At 41.8% G+C, this 27076-nt stretch overlaps 1 protein-coding gene across 1 annotated transcript in view; it reads right to left on the bottom strand.

The window, feature by feature from the left end:
• Positions 1-1425: 1425 nt before the first annotated feature.
• STK17A (serine/threonine kinase 17a) overlaps positions 1426-27076 on the bottom strand; it is a 235803-nt gene continuing 210152 nt past the window's right edge. The window contains exon 7 of the mRNA XM_069216006.1: positions 1426-7417. Within this exon, the coding sequence (XP_069072107.1) occupies positions 7069-7417 (349 nt within the window). The 3' untranslated portion in view covers positions 1426-7068. The remainder of the gene's footprint in view (positions 7418-27076) is intronic.

Here is a 27076-nt window from a genome sequence, read left to right as displayed (position 1 = left end):
CAGATGAGTGAAGTTTCAAGAGAAGATGTAGCAAATCCAGGACTGAACAGATAGGAGTACATTTCTGGCTCTCAACATGAGTTTTGTGATCGTGTTCTAGATCATTTCTCTCACCATTCACTGAGCCCCACTCCACAGTCAATTAAGAAATCTTTCGTATTGGGATACAAACACATTAGAAAGTAAACTATTCAGAAAGGAATGTAAGACCAGTTCTCAGTGAAAGTTTTTGGCAGAGCAATCCCAAACCAGAATGGGAAGGAACGAGTGCAAGAAGGCAGACTAAAGTTCACCTCTACCTATATAAAAAGCTGCAATAACAGAACGTTATCTTTTTCAAGTTGGATTACTTGAGGTTTTGAATCCCGAGGTGGTTTCAATAGCCTAGAAACCTTGGAACCTTAAGTGCTAAGAACGTGTCACGTTGATATTTGTAGGAAATGCATTTTACTTACAAAGTGAAAATAAAGCTGTCAGAAAATGTTCAAACTAGAAAACTAGGTTTTGCCTGAAAGAAAAGGAATACGTGATTAATAAATGGCAGATTACCAAGTATTCATGTGAGTGTCAAGCGTCTTATTTTGTCTTAACTGATTAAATCAACGGCGGCGCATATGTGGTTGGTTGTTTACTACAAGGCAAGGGCATTTAAAAAGGAAAACCCAACAGAACAATCGAGGCAAGCAATCTAAGAACTCTGCTGGAATGATGGTCAAGTTTATTGTCTAGTAGACTGAAATCCTGGAAATGATTTGAAGAGTCCTTTGCATTAACAGTAACTCCTTATTGTTACTAAGTAATTTGACTCCCTTGAAAAAGCGGACCTATCTAAATATTTAAGGATTAAAGGAATTCTGTCCTTACACAATGTGAAACATGCTGGTCATCAAATTCCGTTTCATTATTATATATTTGCAGTGTGTCCTACACAGAAATTCTATTAAATTTACTTTACAATGGCCTGCAATGCCATGTTTTAAACATTTTACTGGCATTAAAAAAATTAGGCTTAAATATCTGCTAAAAGATGGGGGTGTACTTAACATAAAAAAGCGTGGCCATATAATGGAAAACTTAAAAACAGAACCTGTGGCAAAATAAGTCAATATGATGGATTAGAACCAAGGAAAAGTAAGTGAGAGAACTCAAAAATCAAAGCAAAGCCTTCTCCGAGGGAAAAATGAGAAAGATCATTACCAACTCAAATAGGAGGTGGAAAGAACAGGAACTTAGAAAAATCTGATGAAACGTTAGGGTAGATGGGTCTAGTCCAGATGCATGGAGTGATGCACAATCATGACGGACCACTAAGATAATTTAAAGCACCAGTATATGTTAGACCAGTTCACAAGTGTTTAGTAACGAAAAAGGTTTATCTATACGTATATAAAAAAGCTGCAACATCATCATAAACAAAACACTGACTCAGAGTAGAAAATAACTTTATTGCACACCACTTTGGCTGTGTGTGTGTGGGGTGGGGGCATCAGGACGTTCTGCAAAGACACGTTGAAAGAAACATCTTTTCCAGTAAGCATGTCTTCCCACACCCCCTCTAGAAAATTAAGAGCACATTGCTCGTCAACATAACTTAATATTAAACTTTTATATTACCATTTATACAAAATACTTATTTCAGATTGCATTAAAACTATTTCACAAAAAAAAAGAGGCACAAAAAATAGTAACAAAAAACAGAACAATAAAGCCACAGAGCAGCCAACAAATAACTGGCTTTGTAACAATTGCAATAATTTTATGGACCACCTTTTTTGTTTCTTGTTTTCAAATATTTTACAATCCATGTTAAATAATACAGAAGACTGAATTGTACCAGGATCTTAGCACAGTGTTAGAGAATGCTGAATGATAACGATATGGATATAAATAGCTACTTAGGACCAATTTTAATGGCAAATTGATTCGTTTCACATTTATAATGAAATTGTTTTCTCTGGAAACCGACCAACTCTGTTGTAGTAATCAGGAATCGCGAAAAGCAATTTTCCATTTGAGAACAGCTGAACATTATAAACATTTTCCTACAAAATACTTTAACTAACTCATGTACATCTGTAACTTTTAAAATAGTTACTGCAAAACGTTGCTTCTTTGTAATCTGAACAAATTATCATGTTTTTAGCCAGTAGCATTTGGTAAAGGTGATGAATTCAAAAGTAAATATAAAATAAACATTACCTGTGACAGTCTCCTGTGATACCGATTATTTGACATTAAAATATAAAAGGTGACCTCTTAAGTACTTTTGCCGTGGATTTTTAAGTTTGCTAATTTCAACACAAACTACAGTTTTGGCTGATGAATTACACTCCTCAAAGCCATCGAAGATTTCAAACTGTCATTTGGAAATCAGGTGTACATCAGGATGTCATCAAGGATTTCAGTTGTTTATCAGGAAATCAGTAGTTGAACCAATACATTTCAACACCTTCAGTGATAAGCATTTAAACAGCCAAGAACATGCATTTTCCTAAGATAACACAAGCTGTAAGGGATGCTGTGGAACACAACTTGGAGCTAGCAGTCAAAATAGATTAAACTATTCTGCAACAGACACTTGGTCCAGGCTATGAAGGTTAACACATAATACAGAAGAGTTAGACCACTGAATCCAAACTGGTGCCAATATACCTCTAAGAAGTTTATATAAAACAAACTATGTTTTGGAATGGGCAACTTAAGCACATCAGAGATTGCTCTAGCACCTTTTTTCAAGTAAGAGAATTGTGATTATTGTCTACTGCCAGGATGTGCAATGGACTAAAATATATCATGCATTGTTTTCAGACACTCTCCATTCTGCCTTTAACTGCTTCATTACATTATGAACACCCCATCTTTAGCGTCACATGAATTACTTTCAAACAGATCAACAACCTATAAATCTTACAGTCCCTGCCATCCAACCTGAAAGCAACCTGAAAGAAGAAATACACACTTTTAAAGTTGCCACATTTTAGGGAAAACAGTCCCACAATGCAACATGTCAAATTAGTTTGTTAAATTTATTTTCAGAGACCAAAGTGACGGTTCCACTTTCTGAAACCTAGGAAACATGACTGAGGTTAGTGAACTTGAGAAAGATGAACTCTTGTCATTACAGAGAAATAGCTTTAAAGGGAAGGCACAAATGTGCTAAGATTGACTCCTAAAAATAAACTACAACAATAAATTTATTTAAAATTAAATTTAAGCTTATCTATACTGTTAGACTTTCAAACAACCCAAAAAGGAAACCTACGGCAATTAGAATCCCCCTAATCCCTTTTAAAACCATATTTTCATTGTAAAACACAGTGGATAAAGCAAAATATAAATGTCATGAAACATGGTATTTTAACATCTAGACAGAACATTCCTTAACCCAATCCTAGCCCTGACCCCTTACTATTTATTCTGTTCTTACTCTTTATCCTGTCTTCTGCCGTAAACCCAACCTTATCCCATAAAATAAATCCTATTGCATTAAATGTAGGATGTTTAACCTCATATTTAAATTTTAAAAGGAACAATTTCTCTGGGTTTCTCTGGAATCACAATTTAGAGGGCCAACCCCACACTAAATAATTAGTGGTACAGGTGAGAAATACTTTTTTCTCAAGAAGGGTCATCTTTATTATTCAAAAATTCAGTTAGTGACCATAATAAATAGAATTATAGATGGGCGAGTGAACACCAGGGGTGTTTTCCAATGAGGGAACTTTGAGGTGGAAAAACATTTCCCTTATTCAATCTGAACGATCTTTATTTTTAATTGATATATGGTCTCATGCCCACCTACCATGGTTAACAGGTTTTATGATTATTTTAATACTGGATTTGAACTAAAAGAAATGTAAACGAGGGTTAGTAACTGTTTTTATAAGTGATTTATCACTGTAAATTATAAAAGTGCAGTAACCCCGAAAGGAAATTCTTAATGTATGTCCTTAGTCATGTTTGAAATGGTGTTTAGTAGCAGAACGTTATTTCACAGCAGTGGAAAACACGTTTTCGTTTTTCACTGCTGTAAAGTAATTTCAGTAAATAAAAGGCAGAAGACAAATATATATTTAAAAATATACTAGATGAAGGGTTTTTGAGGAACAACACCAATCTATAGGATATAGAGATGCTAGACCCATCCCTCAATCTGAACACAACTACTCAGCTAAGTTAACAAATATGCAGAACACGGACAAATTATCATACATCCACCAGAAAAGTGGTATTCCCCTGGGCACAGGCATATGAGCTCTTCATAACATGAAAGAAGAACAGGTCTATTAATATATATATATATATTTTTATATAGACATAAGACCCATTTGCGCCAATCCTAACCTGTAGCTGTAATTCTATGCCAAAGAAATGATGGGAACAAAGACTGAAAATGACTGATCAAAGAACAGTGACATTTAAATAATTAAACACACGATGTCTTGATTAACGCAAAACATCATTGCAAAACAGATCAAACTGTGCATAGTCTTTTAAGAAGGACTGAAAGCTATGTAACTCATCTCGTTTAAGGAAAACAAAGATACCCAACAAATGGGATCTATAAGCAAAAATTGCATCTTTGGACCATCTCAAAGAGCATCCTATGCTCCAAACCGGAGGCGAAATATTGCTTGCAGAAAAATGCCCAGCCCACAGCGAAAGACTAAACACAATAAATTACCTTTATAAAGGAAGATGGAAAAGTACTGCTGGAAAGAGTTGATTTCTGAAAACAATACACTGCCACATGAAAAATGAAAAAACAACCACGCCATCCTAAGAAGCACTAGACAAAATAACTTACGTTTTTAGTATGGTACAAAACCATGTAGCAATATAAAATCCGTTGTTGACAGTTAACAAGAATCCAAAGTACAAATATGACAGATAAACATATCCTTGTATGACATTTTTCTATCAATAACTGTGGAAATTATAATAACAAAATGGAATGCAGTTTGTTGAAGAATAGACTTGTGTGGAAAAAAACGAAATAGTGAAAATGATGTAGTAGTGCACGTTCAGTTTAGACCATAGCTACATTTATATCCCTACTCTCAAACAATGGAACTTATGGCACTCGGGGCTAAGTACAAAACACACTGATTAAAAACATGATTCTGCGTCAATTAGTAACCTAACGTTAACGTAAATCCTAGTGTTACAGTTTAGAATGTAAACTTCCCTAGCCATTGAAAGTTTAAGGGCAGTAAGAGCAAAGTAGAAATGATTGTGTCTGCTTGGTCCATAAAACTACCCTCAACCTTCACAAATAACCTCATTGCACCTGGACTGAAATCCTAGAATGGAAATACCATCACAACTATATTGAAATGTAATATAGACAGGCCTTCAATAAAGTATAGCTCCCACCATAGTTCTTGCTTTATTCATATATATTTAAAACTGTACATATAAACTAAAAGTCTATAAAGCTTAGCACATGTACTAATCACGTGTCATGAAGACGTGGATGTGAGCATCTTTACTGTATAACCAACTCAGGTGTAGATATCACTACAAGAATGATGAAAACGAGAAACCTACAACACTAAGAAAATAGAAAATAAAATTCAAACATGAATAAATCCATAGAACAGGATATGGCTATCCCAACCAGACATATTGTAAAACGCATATTTTAAAACGAATCTGGATCAAGTTCAGAATTTTTAAACTGGGACACATAAAACTGCAATCACATACCAAATGTGGATTCACTGCATCTGCATGATGAAATTGCATAAAGTAGCCACCTCGAGGACTGTCTGCACAAAAAAACACTAGCCGTATTATCACGGGAGTAGTTTTACTGTATATGCTTTTACAAAAAGACTTCTCTAGTAATAAAACCAAAATTAACTTCTAAACGCTAAATGTAGCACGTTTCCCGAGGAAGAGCACTAGTGGTCTAACACATGATTGATCGTCTCTCGTTCAGACCTATACTGAGTGTCAGGCAAGGGTGTATTTGGTTCTTAAGTGGAGTCTAATTCAGTAACTGGACGCGCTGCTGCATTTGCAACTTTCCCCATTTGCTAGTTTAATACACGCTTCAGGAAGGGAGAACATCAGCTTTCTTTACTCTCAATGGTTTCCCCCGACTTTACTATGGTTCACCCTACATATGTGGGATCGATTCTGAAGAAACCAAACCAGACAAATTAAAAGTTAAGAAAAAACAAGACGCCACATAAATCTCTAAATGACGGCAGAAATAAAACGCGATGATGGCAGAAGGCGTAACGCTACATCATACTCAAAGTATTTGAAAACTGGAAAGACTTTTGTTTGCATTTTGCAGTGCTCTTTGCTGGGATGGTCTAATGGTCACGGCAACTAATGGAACGTTTGTCCAGATTATGAATAAAGTATGGGCCATGCAGTTACAGCAGAACTGCATATAACGCCAATACAAAACAGCTGTAGGGAAACTTGTCATTTACTGTACAAGGTGCGAGAGAATGGAGAGGTGAGGCAGAGACAGGTTAGTACCCAATATTTGAATCATCCAGCCCCGAAATGACTTGGGTCAGGTAACTCCCAACATGCAAATAAGCCTTTATTGCTAATGTACCTTTTACCTGTCCGTTAGTAATTATAAACTTATCCCATTAACAGGAAAGGAATAACATTATGTGGGATTCCAAAGTTAATAGGTCATACATCACTGCAAACTAGTTTCATTTTTTGTTTCAAATTATTACTATTATTGGGAAAATCGGATTACATTTGCCTTAAGGTTTAAAGCAGTTTGCTTTTAAGTTATCCCTGATGTGATCATTTAAAATAAATATGCATCTGCAATAAAAAAAAGACTGCATTGTGTAAACAAGGGCCCAACAAAAAAAGTGTTCTTTATTTTCCAAACCTTGGAAAATCCAGAAAATCTGGCACAACTGACCCATTGATGGAATTATAAGTATGGCATATCAGATTATCCTTATCCTTAACAGCTATTGGGTTTACACGTTTCAGTTTGATTTGGCCCCAAGTCAACTCTCAATATTGATGCTGCATGAGTACAGCAGTGCTGAACATCTTCACAGTCCCGCAATGAAGTGCTTAATAGATAAATTCTCCCGGTATCTCTTGCAGCAACAACGGTTCTTCAAATCTAAAGCGTTTTGATATTGCTTTTGTATCAGTCTGAGTCTCCTTGTCTGATTGTCTACACTGTCCAAGTGTGTAAGAAGCAACCACAACCAACTCCTCTGTTAATGTCTTTTCCTGCACTTCTGGAGTGCATGATGGTGTTGGATCTGCAGTGTGTTCAGTGGCAAAATCGTCCTCCCCTTTGTCTTCATCTCTGATGGGCTCATCCACCGTATTCTTGGCACTGGTAGGTAGACCTGGAATGTCACCATCAGCCAGCCATGGATGATGTAGACAGTCCTCTGCTGTAGCACGTCCTCTATAAAAGGAAATAATAATTTAAGAAAAATTAAGGTAATCATTTAAAAGCATAGTAAAACTGACCATAGGAACTTACTAGGATTACAAGTGGAACAGAATGATAGCTCCGAACCTTGCATGACTTTATTGGATATATTCTTAAGTAACCAATAATTAATGCATGACTTGTGTATCTATATTCCCCTAAACGATGTTGAGTGCAATACCTCCTACTTAACAAAGGATTAATACAAATTGTAAAGTACTTGGGGTTTCAAGGGCACAGAGGGCTCTTCTACATACCTGTGTGGGGGAAGTCAATATGCCCTTAATTTTTACTGGCAAAATTATAGGTATTTTAATGAACAGAGATAAATATTTTAACTAAAAAAAAACCAAATACTTACATTCAGTAATGCTCTTTCAGGTGGATACTTTAGCCAACTGCAGAATTCTTTGCTTTATTATATCCCCTGGCACCAGATTGGATCTGAACTATTTCAACAGCAATGCCATCATGTGCCTGTAGTTGCCAAGCGGCTCCACATTTACTTTGTTCCACCCCCAGAAGTGGAGATGGCGCTGCACATAAGCACCACCCATGTGAATTTATGTCAGTTTCTTTCTTGTCTCCACCACGGAGCCCAACAGTCAAATGTACCAGTGTGCGTATCCCTGAACTGGAAACCTTTTAGATGGAGAAAAAGACCATTCCGCAGATTTCACAGAATGGTGCGCAATGAGGGTGGTGAGAAATATGTGGTTGGAAAGAGTATTCATCTGAAAGAGCGTTACCCAAATTAAGTAACTTGTTCTCCTGATGGATACTTCTAATCACAGATTCCTCACTTTTAGAATAGATTCCAAAGCAATACCTCCCATAGTGGTAGGTCTGTGGGATGGTTCTTAACAAAAAGTCCCGCAGAACAAAAGGAGCAAATTTTCCTGTCAGACCTGCCTGTCAAAGCAGTTGTGCTTTGTGAACATGTACCGAGGCCCACTTCACAACCTGACAGATATCAAGGACAGATACTCAGTATGCCAGTGCAGATGTAGTCATGGTGTGGGTGAAATGGGCCTTCCACCTTTTCGGAGGCTGCTTCTTGGCCCATGCATTGCAGAACTTGATGCAGAGGACTATCCCCTTTGACAATGTTTTTTTCTGTCTTGCTACTGTTTGCTGAAGAGAACCCCTCAAACAGCTGATCATCTACTCAATGGTCTTTAGTGCTATTGACGTAAAGGCTTAAAGCTCTTTTTGGGTCCAGTCGATGTAGACTCTCCTCCTCTTTCAAGGGGTGAAGCAGAGCAAAGGAAACTAGGAGAGTAATGGATTGCCCAATGTGAAAAGCAGTCATGACTTGGCAAAAAGGCGGTCTTAGTTTTCGTAGGGTGGCTGCAACAAGAGTGCCTGTAACTCACTTGTGTGACAAGCCACAACCAGAAAAACAATCTTCAGAGTCAGGAGCATAAAGGACAGCTATGCACAGGATCTAATGGCATGCACAAGAGAAAAATGAGAACCAAATTAAGATCCCAGTGAGGCTTTAAAGAGGGTTTTGGAGCATATAAATGTGTTGAACCTTTTACAAATCTCACAATAGATGATATGGCTAGGGAAAGCAGGTCTGGTCAACCATAAAAGATCAAAAGGGCCAACAGATAACTTTCATTGGTGCCCAACACAAATCCTTGTTGGGCCACAGATAAAACAAAAAATAGGATATTTGACAGTTTGGCCTGCAAAGGTTTAGTTTTCCAAGTGCCACACCAGACTACAAACTTGTCCCTGCGTGTGGGGTAGACAGACTTTGTAGAAGAACACCTGGCATCCAGGATGATGTCCACAACTTTGGGAGGAAGACTTAATGCTGTCAACTGCCGCTGCTCAATCTCCACAAATGGAGATGCAGGTTGCATAGGTTCAGGGGAAGGACCGTGCCTGCTACTGCGAAAGGAGGGACTCCAGAGGCAGAAGTCTGATTGGAGGACAGATGTTCATACCCAGGAGATCTGGGTTCCACACTCTCCTTGCCAAATCCAGAACCACTAGGATGACTTGGGCCAGGTCATTCCTGATCTTCCCTTGTTTTTAAAGACCCTGCCAGGTGGTTCATGACCAAGGAAATGCCCTGGCATTTTAGCCAGTTCCAGAAATGAAGTGCTTTCTGGCATAGGACTCATGACTCCCACCCCATCTGTTGCAGTACCACATGAAGGTGGTATTGTCCCTGAGAACCTGAACAAGCCTCCCTTTTATGAACAGTAAGAAGGCTTCCAGAGCCAAACAAATGGCTCACAGCTCTGACAGGTTGATGTGGAGACAGGAGCCCGCCATGGACCAAATTTCTCTTGTCTCAACCTCTGCCAGATGACCCCCTCCCCCTCATTACAGCAGGGACACATTTGTCACCACTGTGTGCTCTGGGTGGAGAAGGAAGAGGGTTTTTTCACTGGTTCAACTGCGGCTGACCCACCACTGCAGGTCTTTTGTAGTCTCCTCCAAAACTCAGATGGAGTCCAATAGGATTACCTGGTGCTGGGCCTTACCGGGCCTTCAGGTTCCAAAGCAGGGCCGTATATGCCACCTGGCAGAGCAGATGAGTAGGATGCAGGATGCCAAGAGACCCAGAAGTCACAGAGCCATTCTCACCTAGACCAAGGATGGAGGCTGAAACATCGGGATGATAGACTGAATGTCCTGGACTCGTCAATGCAGAGGGAGGGCTCGAAACTACACTGTATCCAGGTGGATCCAATGAAAGGGAACCTCTGCAAAGGAGTCAGGTGTGGCTCCAGCATGTGGACAGATACCCCAAAGATGTTAGGTCTCACCGTGAGGTGGCTTATGGTGTCTGTGATGAGTCAAGTCTTCAACAACCAGTTGTTAAGGTAGGGGAAAACAGGGATCCCCAACCTTCAAAGAGGTACTGTGACCACAGATAGCAAGTTCTTACTTCTGTGAGCACCTGAGAGGCACTGGTGAGGCTCAAGGAGAGCACGGCAACATGGAAATACTCCTGGCCTGCCTTGAACTGCAAGTAGTATCTGTGGGACTGCAGAACTGGTACATGAAATTAGGCACCCTGCAGTTCCAAAACCACTACCAGTCACCTGGATCCTGGGCAGACAGAACTGGGCCAGTATGAGCATCTTGAATTTGTCCTTACACAAGAAAGCATTAAGAGGTTGGAGATCTCAAATAAGTATGAGCCTAACCCTTCTTTGGCACAAAAATAACAGTGGAAGTAAAGGCCAGTTCCTATTTCTGGAATCGGAACACTCTCTATAGCTCCTTTGGCCAAAAAAGCCTAGAGCAAGATGGAGAGGTGCTCCCCTGAAAGATACTCTGATGTAGATGGGTGGTTTGGCAGGTCTAAAAGGAATGTTAAGGCATAGCTTAGTTGGACGATCTGCAGGACACACCTGTCGGATTTGATCCTTTGCAATCCGTGGGGGAAATGTCTAAGTCTGCAACTAAGGGCAAACTCAAGCAGCTAGGAAGCTGATACACAGAGGTGGGGTTGGAAGGACTGGGGTGATGGGGGGTTCAGTGGCAGAAGGTCTTGCTATTGCCAGTATGCAAATCCGCTTCGAAAGGGGCAATACTGTTGAGACACAGTCTTGCAGGGGGGCTAAGACCTAAGGAATTGCACCTTGGCCTACCTCTCTTTAAAGTGTTCCAAGGCAGAGTCAGAATGCTGGCAAACAGGAGACACCCAGTGAATGGAATGCCAATTAGAGAGCCTTGAAAATCGCCTGATAAGCCCAAGGATTACAGCCAAGTGTGCATCTGAAGCACTTTACTAGTACCAACTGTTTTACCCAAGAAGTTAGTGATGTCCAGTAGACATACTTGGCTGCATCCCGACCATCCCAGATAGTTTATACCAGGTGGGCCCAAATTTTCTCTGGGACAGCCGGCAAGCTCTTGCCAAAATTGTCCCACAAAGCACAGGGATATCATCCCAGCAAACAGCTGGCATTGACTGACTAAAGGGCTAGGCTGGCCGAGCAGACAATCCACTTCCTGAATCTGGAATGCGTCTATTCGTTTTGACTCCATCAGAAAGAGTCACTGGGGAAAGAATCGGAGTTCACTTTGCTTGTGGAAGCATGAACCACCAAACATTTTGATGGAGGGAGTTGCATAAAAAATTCAGGTGCGCCGGTCTGTGGCATCTGGTAACCTGCCTATTCACTGGGAAGCAGGAACAAGGCTTGGACTAGGTGCCTATAAGGATGTCCATCATGGCTTCATTAAATGGAAGTAAGTTTGTCCATTTTGAAAACCTTTTGCATGTACATTAGTTTTGACTTCCAGAGCTGTCAATTGCAAATTTAGTACTTCCTCTGAACATCTCGTTATCACAGCAACGGAGCCACCCTCTTCAGTAAGTGGTCCAGGCTGAGGGAGCCCACTGGGCCCTGCAAATCCATATAGAAGTTGTCACAGTGTTGGGGCAAATATCCTTCCTCATCTCCAAAGGCAATTTAGCTCTGGTTGAATCGAAAACTTGTTGGAGCACTGTGGTGCAGCTTAGTAAATAAAAACAATAAAAAAAGGTATGTTTTTGTCTAAAACAGAATTAACTGTGACTGGGTGTGTCAATACAGCATAGGAATGCAACCTGTTTCACAGAAGAGACTAATGCAGCTTGAGGTCAGGTATGTCTACAGGAAACAGGGTCTTCCTCCAGCACAGGCAGCACCTGTGCAGGCATCAATGCTAAAGAAACTGGTATGGATTTCTGTGCCTAAATGAAAGTTGGCTGCAGTATTAGAACAGAACTTGAGGTGGGTTTATGAGGCACAGATGGTGCCAAAGGCAGACCTGCTGGTGATAACCGAACTGGAGGTCTCTGTAGATCCTTGGGGCCGAATGGCACGCCAGACAGAGACAGAAAGTTGCCAAACTTTTACATGGCTTTATGAGAGACCTCAATTTGTTGCAACACTGTAAATAAACCTGTAAACAGTGGGTGCAGTGGGATTAGTTGCAGGATCTTCTCCGTGGCCAGTGACCGGAAGCAGGATTGTAAAACACCCTGATATCCTTGTGACTTTCAAGGTTGAGAGTGGCAGAAATTGGACTAATCAATCTATCTTTGTCTTCTTGAACTTACCAGAAGACCTGGCCTGTCGCAGGAATGGCCCCGACAATGGGAACAGGTCTGGATCATCAACTTCGAGTGAAAGCAGGATTTCTGAGAGTTCTTTCGGTGTTTTGAAATGTAAAGCTTCACTTAGAGTTCCAAATTGTCTTCAGGTTTACATGGGCACACTTCTCACAGGATTTGGAGTAATGCTCAGAACCTAGACACTAGAGGAACACCTTATGGGGATGTCTCACAGACATTTATTGCGACAGTCCATAAAAGGCTTATACCCTGTAGTTTTAGGAGGGACATATTTCCCCAGCACACTGAAAAACAGGATTTTGTTCAAGAAAAAAAATAATAACATCGAAAGAGACACTAAAAAGTTAGGAGAAAGGAACAGACATCAATGTGCAGGGGTGGTGCTTATATGTGGCTCCATCATCACTGTCTAACTAAGTTTCTCAAGCTAATGTAAGTAAAAACATCTAAGGGTACAGTGGAGAATGTGCCCTTATAATGGGCCAGTGTGGAAAAGGCCACATCCTCAATTCTAGAATATAATGCTATACTCTTAGTGTAAGGATATGATTTAAGAAGCATGTTTTACTGTTGACAGCCGGTCTTCTAGGACCCCAAAAAGTAAATTGGCAGATGTGATTTAATATGACATGAAGGACACTTTTTGACCTTCTCAATCGTGCGGGCTGATGAATAGAAAAATAAGAGGGAAGACCTGGATTGAGGGTTTCTTCCAATCCTATGGCATTATCTGAAGTTTCGAACAGACACAAACAGATCTATTTCTATGTGATCCCATGCTGTGTGCGAGGGTGATAGGTGGTGGTGCACAAGGTTTTTTTAAATGTACTCAAGAGTTGGTCTATAACTCTGATGTGGCAGTCTGCCAGAGTCGTCAATTAGCCTGCTTTGTGTACTGCAATATGTACTTGTGAGGCACTTGTGGAGAGTGTCTTACTCTGATGGGAACACCTGATATGTGAATTGCCCCAACCTTGTTGATATTTAACATTGCACTTTTCTCATTTGTTTGGAAGAGAATGTTTTTCCCTTAAAAAGTGGGCTAAAGCTCTCATGGTTAAGAAAAATGGACTTCAAAATATGAACTGTGGTAGTCAGTGCTGAAAAGACAGATTCCTGGATCCCCGAAGGCCAAGGGTATCCCTTCTAAACATACTTCAAAGACCCAATGTTTAAGCACATCTTTAGTTCATAGCAATCGCTAGGACTGCTAGGAATGCTACAGACAACTCATACAGAACAATCCGGAAAAAACATTCCATGATGGCAGATTGCTTCAAACCTATTGTGCTTTCAGATTGCTTTGATACAGATAAGTGGGAGTGGGTAGCCGCCAGTGCTTCTACTTCTGAACAGAGAAACTTACTATTTCCCTGAAGATTTGTTTCATTCTCTGGCAATTTAAAACTGGTCTTGTCTAATCAAAATCTGTGATGAAACCTTGAAACCAAGGCAGAAATGTCATTGGTCCATTGAACAGGTAAAAAAACTGTTGCCTTGGAAATACTTAGAAGAAAGGTATATGGACACCAGGGACAAGTATGTGTCCTGCTGTGCCCCTTAACTGTGCACTTATAAGGTTTTATAAAGTGCATCATGAAGCTGGTACAGGCCCCTAAAGCGTATTTTAGAAGAATGACTGCAGGACAAGCACAAGCAGTGGCATTTATGCTTCTAAATGTGCTTGTGTTATAAGTGCAGCTGTGGATAAGATCAAAAGGTCTTGGGTTGGACCATGCAGGTTGTGCACCATAGTGCAAAGGTTTTGGCAGACCACAGCAAGATGATCACCAGTGAAGGCTGAGAAAATCTTTACAACTGGAAAACAAACTATTTCTCCTGGACTTCAAACATCCGGTAGGAGTAGCACAGCCTTCTACCAGATACACTACTGAGCACTTCAACAATCATATTGGTGCTTGTGGGATGCATTATGGAAATGCTCAAAGGAACAACTGACATTGGAAAAGCTTCCTAGGAAACTGCATTGTATTGTAGTTTTAATTATAAACTGCTTCAAACCCTGACAAGGTTTAAAAATGCATTTGTTGATGGGCAGCAAGCTACTCTGGAGTGTTGAAGAATGAAGAGTCTCTCTCATATGGTAAACATAGGTGCTACTTCCATGTTGTGCTTGAAGACATCATCATTTGTTGCTGGCCTTATGCCTGAAATGAAACTAAAAATCATAAGAGATAGGACAATTAAGTAATAAATGCTAGGGGGACAAGTATCAAACAATGGGTGAATGCAGCGAAGCAACCAATGAGGGATTGTTAATTAAAAAAACAGCTATGGTAGAGTCTCTGAAAAATCCACCCAGGAGTGGCAGAGAACCCTCTCCCCTTGTGAATGGGAATTACACAACCAGTTGTAGTATAGTCTCCAAGGACCGAGGAGAAGAGGATCGAATCATAAAAAAAGGACATAATATTACACGCCACCACACATGCTTTGAGGGTGGCGAAGGAGCAACCACTCATTATGCAACTAGCTGTGGTATGCTCTGAGAAGTTCACAGGGCAATGGTAGGGGAGTAACCCTTATACACTCTGCTTCATTGATTGACTGAGGATTAAAAACTACAACCAACCATGCACTATGCCCTCAGGGCCTCTTCCAGGAGGGGATTGGTGCAACCCACAGGAATGTGTGAAAGAAGCCTGAGGTAGGGGTGGAATGGAGGTTAATTCCGTGGAAAGATTTGGTTAGATTGGGATCATAAAAAGGGAGTGACAAGAGGGCACTGAGGAATTGGGCCAAGGCTGGGCTTGCTGTATCACGCATCAAAGGTATCCCCCCCCGAGAGGCTGGTGGCCACTTTTGTACTTGGCGGGTGGTTTTGTAGCAGTGCAGCAGTTTTAGAATCACTGCAGAGTTCCTTGTATATCCAACAGTTTTCAGGCAACAATAAAAGTGGCAAGATAACTGGTGATTAATGTACCTGCTGGAGAGAGATGGGAGTTTTGTTTAGTGGCAATTTTGATGCATCTAGGGTAGCGCAGAGAGTTATTATGCTTGATGCAAAGAAAGTGTACTATTCAGATTACAGAATAGTTTTTCATGTGCGTAGATCAGCGGGACACTGCTTTTGTCATCGAAAAATGTTGTTACTGTGCAATTCATAAATTACAGTTGTAATCCAGCACAGTGAGCTATGAACTGCCATCAAAGAGCTGCATGCAAACTGCATGGTACAGAGTAGAAACTTATGTTTTTCCCAAAGTCCTTGATTATCCTAATTTTGCCAAAAAGCGTTTGTTTGGGTAGAAAATGCATTCTTAATAGTAAAGTCAACCCTAACCACTGTTACGTTCTAAATCCTGAGTTTATGCTTCCCCACACCAAGCGCTATACACTGATTTACACATGTATGATTAACTGTGCCTTTATTTGTGTGATGTAAAGTGCTCCAACACGCTACGCTGGTAACAGAGGCACTATAAAACAAATGAAATACATGTGAGAGGGGCTATAGACAGATAGGAACTGATAGAGGATGATGGTGAAGCCTAAATAACTATTGCCATATCCTGGTGCGCTGTTAGGTCATTGTTTACTATGCTTTAAAAACTAATACAACTGAATTTATAATGAAAAAATGTGTTATGATTGCACTCTTTTTGCCACTTTTTCCTAATTTTCTTGGGTGCAGCCCGATTGTAGTGTTTAGACTCGCTAGCCATGCACCCTATGGGGGCTGGTCTGTCAATTTGCCATGGTTGCTTTGGGTTCCCCGTCCGGCCCTCAATAGGGCCCTTGAACAAGCTGTGATGTTGAAGAGGAAAACTCACTTCCACCCTCCCCAGGGTTACCATTCAACTGATGCTTGTGTGAGAGAATTTTAAAAATGGGTGGAGGACGAGAGACATCAGATAAGCAGTCACGGTACCACACCTCTCTGACTAGCCTAATGCTGCATCAAAATGTCAAGTTCCTGTGATTAGCATCAAGATGCTTCCTGTGCAAAAGGAGTCGAAGTTATCCTGTGCAATAGGGTCAACATTACTCTGTGAAACCAGCAATCAATTTTTGCCAGTGATCTTGTTAGGTGAAAAGATGGTTATTTCCCCCAGCAGAATGTTCAGCATTTGTTAATGTCAGCAGTCGAAAACTAATTTTGGCACAACAGCCATGATTTGAAGCAAAAATGCTGTAGCATTTGCCGGACAGACCAAAGAAAGGCGCAGGCAAAAGCCAACAGTGAATTAAAAACCAAGTGAACAAGCAATGGCAACGCCAAAAGGTTTCGTGTTGTGAGCAAGTCTTTGGCCTTGCCAATGCAGGTTTTTATTTTGCCATGTTTTTGTAAAACTTTGTTGGTAGGGGAACTGCAGGGATAGTGCCAATGCATAAACAGAGGTAAAGGTAAAAAAAAAAAACCACAAAAAAACACGTATTGCCATAGTAGTGTCTGGCACTAAACAGAAGTGCTTCCTGTGAGTATATGATCCTGTGGAACAAAATGTAATTACTCAGTCAAGTTAGCAATGGCTGAAGAGGGCTGACACGTGCTGTATTCTGCAGTGAGCAGAAGAAAACTGTAAATGGCAACAGAATAATTGGTGAAGAGGGCTGGCTAAACGTCCCTGTTAATAAGAATGTTATATATATATAATTTTTGTAAAAAGAGAAGGTGTTGGCTAAAGCCCCATCTAAAAACAAAAGCTGGACAGGAAAGTATTGTAGAATGGAAAGGATTGATTACACAAGGTTCCTGTCTGCGGTGATTAACGGGGAAAGGGAAACTAGAGCGGATTTATACCTGTCCAAAGGAAAACAGCATTAGTATGCACACATTTTGGTAACTGACTGTATATGTCTGCGAGGACAGCTTTTAGTAGCAGTTGACAGTCTTACAAACTGGGTATTAATTAAATGGTAACAGAGCTTATGAGTTTAAGGATAACTTCCTGGTCGGTACTGGACTTCTGTATACCTTGGTGATACAAGTGACTGAAAAATAAAAATGCTTCTAAATAAACAGATGCAGTAAAGTACCTTAAATTTCAAGCTGAATGGGTGTGAAGGTAAGTGGGGGGCAGCCAATAACTTGAAGGTAATTTCTGTTTTACAGCAGGATGACAAGAAGCAAAGTTTGTGTGGCAATTAAGCTTTCGAATGTGTTCTGCTGAAGGAATCAGAACACGACATTCTCGGAAGAGTGCGCCTGGGCCGAAGAACATCTACTTGGTTTAGGAATGGCAAGCTTATCCTAAAGTGCACAGGCACATACTATGAACTGGAAAGCCGGTATTCTGCCAAACATATGACCCTTTTTAACCCCTTCGCTGCCAGGCCTTTTCCCCCTCCTGTGCCAGGCCTTTTTTTGCCTATTTGGGGCAGTTTGCGCTTAGGCCCTCATAACTTTTTGTCCACATAAGCTAGCCAAGCCAAATTTGCGTCCTTTTATTCCAAAATCCTAGGGATTCTAGAGGTACCCAGACGTTGTGGGTTCCCCTGAAGGAGGCCAAGAAATTAGCCAAAATACAGTGAAAATTTTGTTTTTTTTAAAAACAAAATAGGAAAAAGGGGCTGCAGAAGAAGGCTTGTGGTTTTTTCCCTGAAAATGGCATCAACAAAGGGTTTGCAGTGCTAAAATCACCAGCTTCCAGGAACAGGCAGACTTGAATCAGAAAACCCAATTTTTCAACACAAATTTGGCATTTTACTGGGACATACCCCATTTTTACAATTTTTTATTCTTTCAGCCTCCTTCCAGTCAGTGACAGAAATGGGCGTGAAACCAATGCTGGATCCCAGAAACCTAAACATTTCTGAAAAGTAGACAAAATTCTGAATTCAGCAAGGGGTCATTTGTGGAGATCCCACAAGAGTTTCCTACAGAAAATAACAACTGAAAAAGAAAAATATTGAAATTGAGGTGAAAAAAACATAAATTTTTCTCTACGTTTTACTCTAACTTTTTCCTGCAATGTCAGATTTTCGAAAGCAATATACCGTTACATCTGCTGGACTCCTCTGGTTGCGGGGATGTATAGGGCTTGTAGGTTCATCAAGAACCCAAGGTACCCAGAGCCAATAAATGAGCTGCACCCTGCAGTGCGTTTTCATTCTATACCGGGTATACAGCAAATCATTTGCTGAAATATAAAGAGTCAAAAATAGTTATCAAGAAAACCTTTGTATTTCCAAAATGGGCACAAGATAAGGTGTTGAGGAGCAGTGGTTATTTGCACATCTCTGAATTCCGGGGTGACCATACTAGCATGTGAATTACAGGGCATTTCTCAAATAGATGTCTTTTTTTACACACACTCTTATATTTGGAAGGAAAATGTAGAGAAAGACAAGAGGCAATAACACTTGTTTTGCTAATCTATGTTCCCCCAAGTCTCCCGATAAAAATGATACCTCACTTGTGTGGGTAGGCCTAGCGCCCGCGACAGGAAACGCCCCAAAACGCAACGTGCACACATCACATTTTTTGAAAGAAAACAGAGGTGTTTTTTGCCAAGTGCCTACCTGTAGATTTTGGCCTCTAGCTCAGCCGGCACCTAGGGAAACCTACCAAACCTGTGCATTTTTGAAAACTAGAGACCTAAGGGAAACCAAGATGGGGTGACTTGTGGGGCTCTGACCAGGTTCTGTTACCAAGAATCCTTTGCAAACCTCAAAATGTGGCTAAAAAAAACACATTTTCCTCACATTTTGGTGACAGAAAGTTCTGGAATCAGAGAGGAGCCACAAATTTCCTTCCACCCAGCGTTCCCCCAAGTCTCCCGATAAAAATGATACCTCACTTGTGTGGGTAGGCCTAGCGCCCGCGACTGGAAATGCCCCAAAACGCAATGTGGACACATCACATTTTTTTGAAGAAAACAGTGCCTACCTGTGGATTTTGGCCTGTAGCTCAGCCGGCACCTGGGGAAACCTATCAAACCAGCGCATTTTTGAAAACTAGAAACCCAGGGGAATCCAAGATGGGGTGACTTGCGGGGCTCTGATCAGGTTCTGTTACCCAGAATCCTTTGCAAACATCAAAATATGGCCAAAAAAACACTTTTTCCTCCCATTTCGGTGACAGAAAGTTCTGGAATCTGAGAGGAGCCACAAATTTCCTTCCACCCAGCGTTCCCCTAAGCCTCTCGATAAAAATGGTACCTCACTTCTGTGGGTAGGCCTAGCGCCCACGAAAGGAAATGGCCCAAAACACAACGTGGACACAACACGTTTTTTCACAGAAAACAGAGGTGTTTTTTGCAAAGTGCCTCCCTGTGGATTTTGGCCTCTAGCTCAGCCGGCCCCACGGGGGGGCAGAAATGGCCTAAACTAAATTTCCCCCCCCCCACCCCCAACCGCCCTGGGAGCGACCCTTGCCTACGGGGTCACTCCCCCTGCGTGACATTGTCGCCAAAAAAAGAAATCCCCGGTGCCTAGTGGTTTCTGCCCCCTAGGGGGCAGATTGACCTAAAATCGGCCAATCTGCCCCCAAGGGGGGCAGAAAGGGTCTAAATACAATTTGCCCCCCAGGGGAGCGACCCTTGCTTAATGGGTCGCTCCCCATCTCTAAAAAAACACACAAAAAAAAAAAACAAAAACACATTTTTTTCCCCTGGCGCCTAGAGGTTTCTGCCCCCAGGGGGAGCAGAAATGGCCTAAAATAAATTTGCCCCCCCGGGAGCGACTCTTGCCTACGGGGTCGTTCCCCCTGCGTGACATTGCCGCCAAAAATAAAATCCCCGGTGCCTAGTGGTTTCTGCCCCGCTTGGGGGCAGATTGGCGTAGCAAAAAACGGCCGATCTGCCCCCGAAGGGGGCAGAAATGGCCTAAATACAATTTTGCCCTCCAGAGGAGCGACCCTTGTCCAAGGGGTCGCTCCCCATCTGTAAAACAACAAAAAAAGAAAAAAAAATCCCCGGTGCCTAGTGGTTTCTGCCCTCCTTGGGGGCAGATCGGCCTAATCAAAATAGGCTGATCTACCCCCCCCAGGGAGGCAGAAATGGCCTAAAATAATCCCCCCCCACCCCCCCAGGGGAGCGACCCTTGCCTAAGGGGTCGCTCCCCTTGCCTAAGGGGTCGTTCCCCTTGCGTGAAATTTACGAAAAACAAAAAAAACTCCCTGGTGTCTAGTGGTTTCTGCCCCCCTGGGGGCAGATTGGCCTCATCAAAATAGGCCAATCTGCCCCCAAGGTGGGCAGAATTGGCCTAAATATAGTTTGCCCCCCTAGGGGAGCAATCCTTGCCTAAGGGTTCGCTCCCCACCTTAAAAAAAAAAAAATCCCTGGTGCCTTAGAGGTTTCTAACCCCCCCCCCCCCTCCCCCCCAGAGGGGCAGAAAAGGCCTTACCAAAATCCAGGATTTACTATAGCCTTAAAGACCACTGTAGCAGGCTATACCAACCAGTAAAGGCCCAAGCCGAAGGTGAGAGCCTTTAACAAGGTAGCGGGAATTTGATGGCCGGTATAGCTATTAGAACATTAGACACTAGAGGGCAGAATTTTCTAATAAATAAAAGGCCTCACGGAGTCAGACGGAACTGAAATTCCCTCACACTCCATGAGGCCTTTGTTTACAGCTGTTGCGGTGTGTAAAATATTGGAGCTCCGGGATTCTACCAGCCATTAGAGGTCCCCATCACTCCACTGTCTTCAATGAAGTTCCCAACATTCCAATGTTCTAATTTGGCTTAAATTAAAAGGATGGAGAACAGACAACAAGTTATTAAAAGCCATCTAATCATACATGGACACCTGAGCCAGAATGAAACAGGGCAATGGATAAGTATTTGATTAAAAGGATCCCAACAACTTGAGGCCTTAAACAGGGCTGCATTTCATCCCCAACACTTTTTAACCTCTATATCGTTGACATCGTAAACAATTTTCCCAATAAAAGAGCTTGCCATCCAAAGGTCAGAGGAAGACTGATCCAGCAATTAATGTATGGAGACAACACTAGTCTTTGATCAATCCGGTATTGGGCTACTGCACACACTTAAGTATTTTTTATTGTACTGTGCTAAAAATGATAACAATGGATTATGAAAAATAAAATGTTTTGTGTTTTGGAAACCGGGATATTAATAACCGTGGATGTAACTTGTATTAAAAAACAAAAATGAAGCAGGCCGATTTTTATATCTCGCCCTTTGGATTAAAAACACTTGATCCTTCTCCAAATAAAATGAAGAAATTAAAATGAAAGAAAGCAACCAGACATAAGTTCTGATAAAACTTGAAAACTTAACCATGCCATCTCTGAAGCATTTAGTGGACATGATGAAAGCCAAACTCATGCCAACGCTAAGATATGGCTGCAAAATGTTTCCTGTATGATTGATCAGGCTACTAGAAATAGAGCACAGAAACCTGATCAAACGTCTTTTTACCCTCCCTCATCCCAAACATAGGCCCATATTTATGGGAAAATGATGGAGCGCGAAGCTGCGCCAAAATTGCCAGCACCACGCTCCGCCATTTTCACAATGCATGGATGCGCCGTATTTAATTGAATACAGCGCACCCCTGTGTTGTCCCCTGCGCCAGTGCTAAATTTAGCTGCCAATGCGGGCATCCTTGCACCATCGTGCTAGGATGTCTGCATTGAGGGGTGTGATTATTTATGTGCCGGAAGGTGTCTCTTCCTGCACATAAACAATCACTAATGGCGCTTTGGCACTTGTGTGTGCTGCATTCTGCAGCACACCCAGAAGTGTCAACGAATCATTTTCAAATAACTGTTTATGTGCAGTAAGGGACACCTTCCCGCACATAAACAATCATTTCTGGCAATTTGCTCTTTCTATGTGTGCTGAGGAATGCGGCATGTATAACAAAAGCAAAAAAACGAGGAGGAATAAAAGTATTCCTCCTTGTTGTGCCTTGCTAACACCACCCCTAGGGTGGCGTTCGATTTTGGCGCTGCCTCAGGTTTACGAAATCTCGTAAATCGGAGGTGGCGTCAAAATGCAATGGGTGTTGCCCATTGCACGCCCCTCTGACGCAAAAAACTGCGTTGTAGGGGCCCATATTTACAAGGAGGCATAACACCACAAAAAGTGCCATTACACCTCCTTGTAAATATGGAGCAGAGGTTAGGACCACTGGAGCGTCACAAAGTGATGCTCCAGTGATGCTAGGGGCTCTTAAATATGACCCATAATACGCCAGAAATTCAACCTGATCAGGCCGGCCCATCTTAAACTTTTGGCAAGACTGCCCCACAGGACTCACTTAGGCCTACAATATGGGTTGAAATTTGGTTTGGCAAACAAAACAAACCCACCTTAATGCCATTACCAAATCTCTCTATCTCTTCAGATAATTGACCTTTGGGACGTTAAAATGTCTAGGAGCCACGTCAAGTCCATATTGACAAAAAAATTGCGTCTAATATGCTCCTTCACACGATCCAACTCTTCATGTTCCCTAACAAAGCACATGCCTAAAATCAAATATACACTTACCTGCTGTCCGCACTCCTACTCAGACTAAAATGAGACCTTAAGAGACTATGATTTGCCCTGTTTTCTGTGGGCGAGATCAGGCAATGATGTAAATACACCTGCTACTCTAGGACTGTCCTATTTGCCCCTACCGGAAGGAATTGTCAGCCCTTGCTGTTACCATGGCTTTTTAATAGAACGGTCCAACTGTTTACTTTCATATTTCAGACGTTGAAATATTAGTTCGCGTTCACTAGTACTGAAAGAATGTTTTAATCTAACAGATATGCAATTGTTCATCGGTTTTCTACAACTTTTCAATACAGTTTCGCCAAAGTAGCAAAAATATGCATTACAAAATAAGCCTTGGGCATGGTTATGCACAGTCATGAGTTATGCTCATCTGTTTTTTCAGATAAAATGTGCACATTTCCATGATTCTCAATAACACTGCCTATAACTCATTTGTTAACTGTATTAAATGCTTATTGATTTTATATTGTTTTGAACTGTAAGATATTTAACTTCTTTTTATTAACCATACAATAATAATGTGTTGCAGCTGATTTGCTAACTTAAACATCCTCCCCTTTTACACAGCACCCTGCGCCGAATCTGTTTCAGGCTTTCGGCCAAATAGGCAAATTCTCTTAAACTCACTCTCCACTGACTCTCCGCTCGTTCAAGGTTATCCTACAATATCACCAGCTGCACGCCGAGTTACCAATCTTTCACGACTCAGGACTTGGCTCCTTACACAGAATCTCATAAACCCAATGCCAGGCTAGGTGCTCTTGCATGTGACGCACTGTTTATTATTCAAGCCTCGCACAAAATGATTCTGGTTCGTGTTTGCCATTTCGTGTCCTCTGTACACTAATTCTTTTTGAAACGCTATCCTACCAATGAATGCTTCTTGTATTACTATGGTAAAGAACGTTCTATGGCACCATAGGCTTAACTTCTAGTCTCTGCCATAAATTACATTGGTACTAAATCGCTTTATACATCTGCATACCGGGGACAATGCAGGCTGATCTGTAAACATATTTTTACCAGCTCATTATAACCGCCCATCTGCCCTGACGGTACTGAAACCCTGACACGCACTTTGCACAAAGTTCCCTTTGGCAGGTAGGTGCATTAATCCAGCAAGCTATATTAAAGACACACACAATGTGAGGTTGCAGTTTCTTTACATCCACGGTGTTCTAACAAAGAGGCAGCCACTGCTTTACCGTAAGGAAACACGCATGTGAAATGCAATGGATCTTGCGTTTGCTCGAGTTAGAGCAATTAGCTTTGTAAATTCCTAACTGGACTTTTCTTTGCACTTACATTGAAAATGAAAACTAAAACAGTTGACATAAGCGAGTCTCTGTTTTTTTTTGGGAGGGGTTGGGGTTGGACGGAGGGCGTCGGGGTGAGCGACAACTCTATTTTACGTAATCAGTATAAATATATCTGAAGACCGACTGGATAGGGTGGCAGATGATTTTATTGCCACATTCCTTTCAACATACCTTGCTATGGTTTGGGAGTTTCCAAACGAAACCTGTCCGTGACAGAAGGGGCCAGAAATGCTGTCAAGTCATTCTAGGTGATGAAACATTTTGCCCTCCCCTGTTATTAGCGACACAGCTCATGCTGTGCGGGGAGGCATCCAAATACAGCAGCACAACGTAAATTGGCACAAACTACATGAGAACGGGGCTCACACTGTGCTTGGTCACTCAAAATCCAAAATACAGAGTACGGTTCGGCCTTTTAACCTTTATCACAAGCATTAAATTAGAGAGAAAGGCTAATCCTCAAACCAGCTCAGTCACATGCAGGGCCAAGAATTGTTTCTAGTTACTACAATGTGCAGGAAAACCAGAACAATGGCATAATTTTGCTAATTGGTCTTCAGTGATAACGGACCAAAAGTATGACGTGATGCGCAGGTTTCTAAATGTTCTAGGATACGTTTTTTTTCTCCCTTGTACTCTAGACTCCAGTAATCCAGAACACTGCCAACCTTAAGTGTTTGTGGCACAAAAGAAAAATAAATAAATATAAAAAAAAAAAACAAGATTGTGGTACGAGATTAAAAAAAAAATCCAAGAGAAAAAGAGCAGTCAGAATGTCCTCACTGGACCGATAAGGTCTAGCAGCGACAATAGACATGAGTTTTATAGGGAAATACAACTCAAATTGGAGAGATTCTCCACTATTGGAACACCACCCAACAGTAATGAATACCGTAGTAGTATTAAGCAGCAGTGTCTAATTGGGAGGGGGGGGGTGAGAAGAATGTGACTCTTCGGTACGCCTCTGAGGAACATAGTAAACAATGAAGATAACTACCCAGAAGTAAAAATAGTTTATTAAAATAAGCTGTATTTAAATGCAATGTTTTTCACTAAGTGACTGAATTTAGCAAAGTAGATATGGCAACCACCTTAAATTACCACATCCTTTTGGACTCACTTGTAATTTTAGTCCTCCATCGTAAAAAAATTCTTCAAAGTTGAAAAAAGTGAACAGGCATGCACAAGTTCAGAGACCCATATCAACACATCAAGAGATATTAGTTTATTTTTCTTCCAGGTCCTCGGATTTCGGGTCTACGAGCAGAACGGGGAAAAGTGCGAGGCTCCTCTAATTTGCACTGACCTAGCATCAGAGGATTGATATTATAATGACATCACTTGAACTTTTATCTTCTATGGCAACAGAGGCCTTATGTCCTTCACAAGAGTGGCATTGGCAACAAACAAAGGAAATCGTCCCGACAGGGATAGGTGAAAAAGTTTCCATTCATAGACTTGCTCGCATCACTGCAGCTGGAAAAGAGGTTAGTTGCCATGTTCTGGCAGACTGGCAGGACTTGGTACAGGAAAATATTTCCCTATAAAAAAAACAGAGGGAGTTACAATGCTTTTTAGCAAGAGGTGTTAGACCTGGCATGGTGTAGGAAGTTGGCTCTGTATGTACTATTTCAAAGTAAGGAATAGTATGCACAGAGTCCAAGGGTTCCCCTTAGAGGCAAGATAGTGGCAAAAAGAGATAATACTAATGCTCTATTTTGTGGTAGTGTGGTCGAGCAGTAGGCTTATCAAAAGGAGTAGTGTTAAGCATTTGTTGTACACACACAGGCAATAAATGAGGAACACACACTCTGAGACAATTCCAGGCCAATAGGTTTTTGTATAGAAAAATATCTTTTCTTAGTTTATTTTAAGAACCACAGGTTCAAATTTTACATGTAATACTTCAAATGAAAGGTATTGCAGGTAGGTACTTTAGGAACTTTGAATAATCAAAATAGCATACACAGTTTTCAAATAAATCACATATAGCTATTTTAAAACTAGATACTTAGTGCAATTTTCAACAGTTCCTGGGGGAGTAAGAGTTAGTTAGTTTTTGCAGGTAAGTAAACCACCTACGGGGTTCAAGTTTGGGTCCAAGGTAGCCCACCGTTGGGGGTTCAGAGCAACCCCAAAGTTACCACACCAGCAGCTCAGGGCCGGTCAGGTGCAGTGTGCAAACACGCGTCGGGTTTTCAATAGGTTTCAATGGGAGACCAAGGGGTCTCTTCAGCGATGCAGGCAGGCAAGGGGGGGGGGCTCCTCCTGGTAGCCACCACCTGGGCAAGGGAGAGGGCCTCCTGGGGGTTACTCCGGCACTGGAGTCCGGATCCTTCAGGTCCTGGGGGCTGCGGGTGCAGAGTCTTTTCCAGGCGTCGGGATCTGAGGAGCAGGCAGTCGCGGTCAGGGGGAGCCTCGGGATTCCTTCTGCAGGCGTCGCTGTGGGGGCTCAGGGGGGGTCAACTCTGGCTACTCACGGTCTCGCAGTCGCCGGGGAGTCCTCCCTGAAGTGTTTGTTCTCCACAAGTCGAGCCGGGGGCGTCGGGTGCAGAGTAGAAAGTCTCACGCTTCCGGCGGGAAACGCAGGTTGTTTTAAAGTTGCTCCTTTGACACAAAGTTGCAGTCTTGGATGAACAGAGCCGCTGTCCTCGGGAGTTCTTGGTCCTTTTAGAGCAGGGCAGTCCTCTGAGGATTCAGAGGTCGCTGGTCCCTGGGGAAAGCGTCGCTGGAGCAGTGTCTTCAGAAGGGGGGAGACAGGCCGGTAGGGCTGGTGC

The sequence above is a fragment of the Pleurodeles waltl genome, chromosome 2_1, assembly GCF_031143425.1.
Source record: "Pleurodeles waltl isolate 20211129_DDA chromosome 2_1, aPleWal1.hap1.20221129, whole genome shotgun sequence".
In the NCBI taxonomy this organism is placed as follows: Eukaryota; Metazoa; Chordata; class Amphibia; order Caudata; family Salamandridae; genus Pleurodeles; species Pleurodeles waltl.
This window is presented reverse-complemented; position numbering and strand designations above follow the sequence as displayed.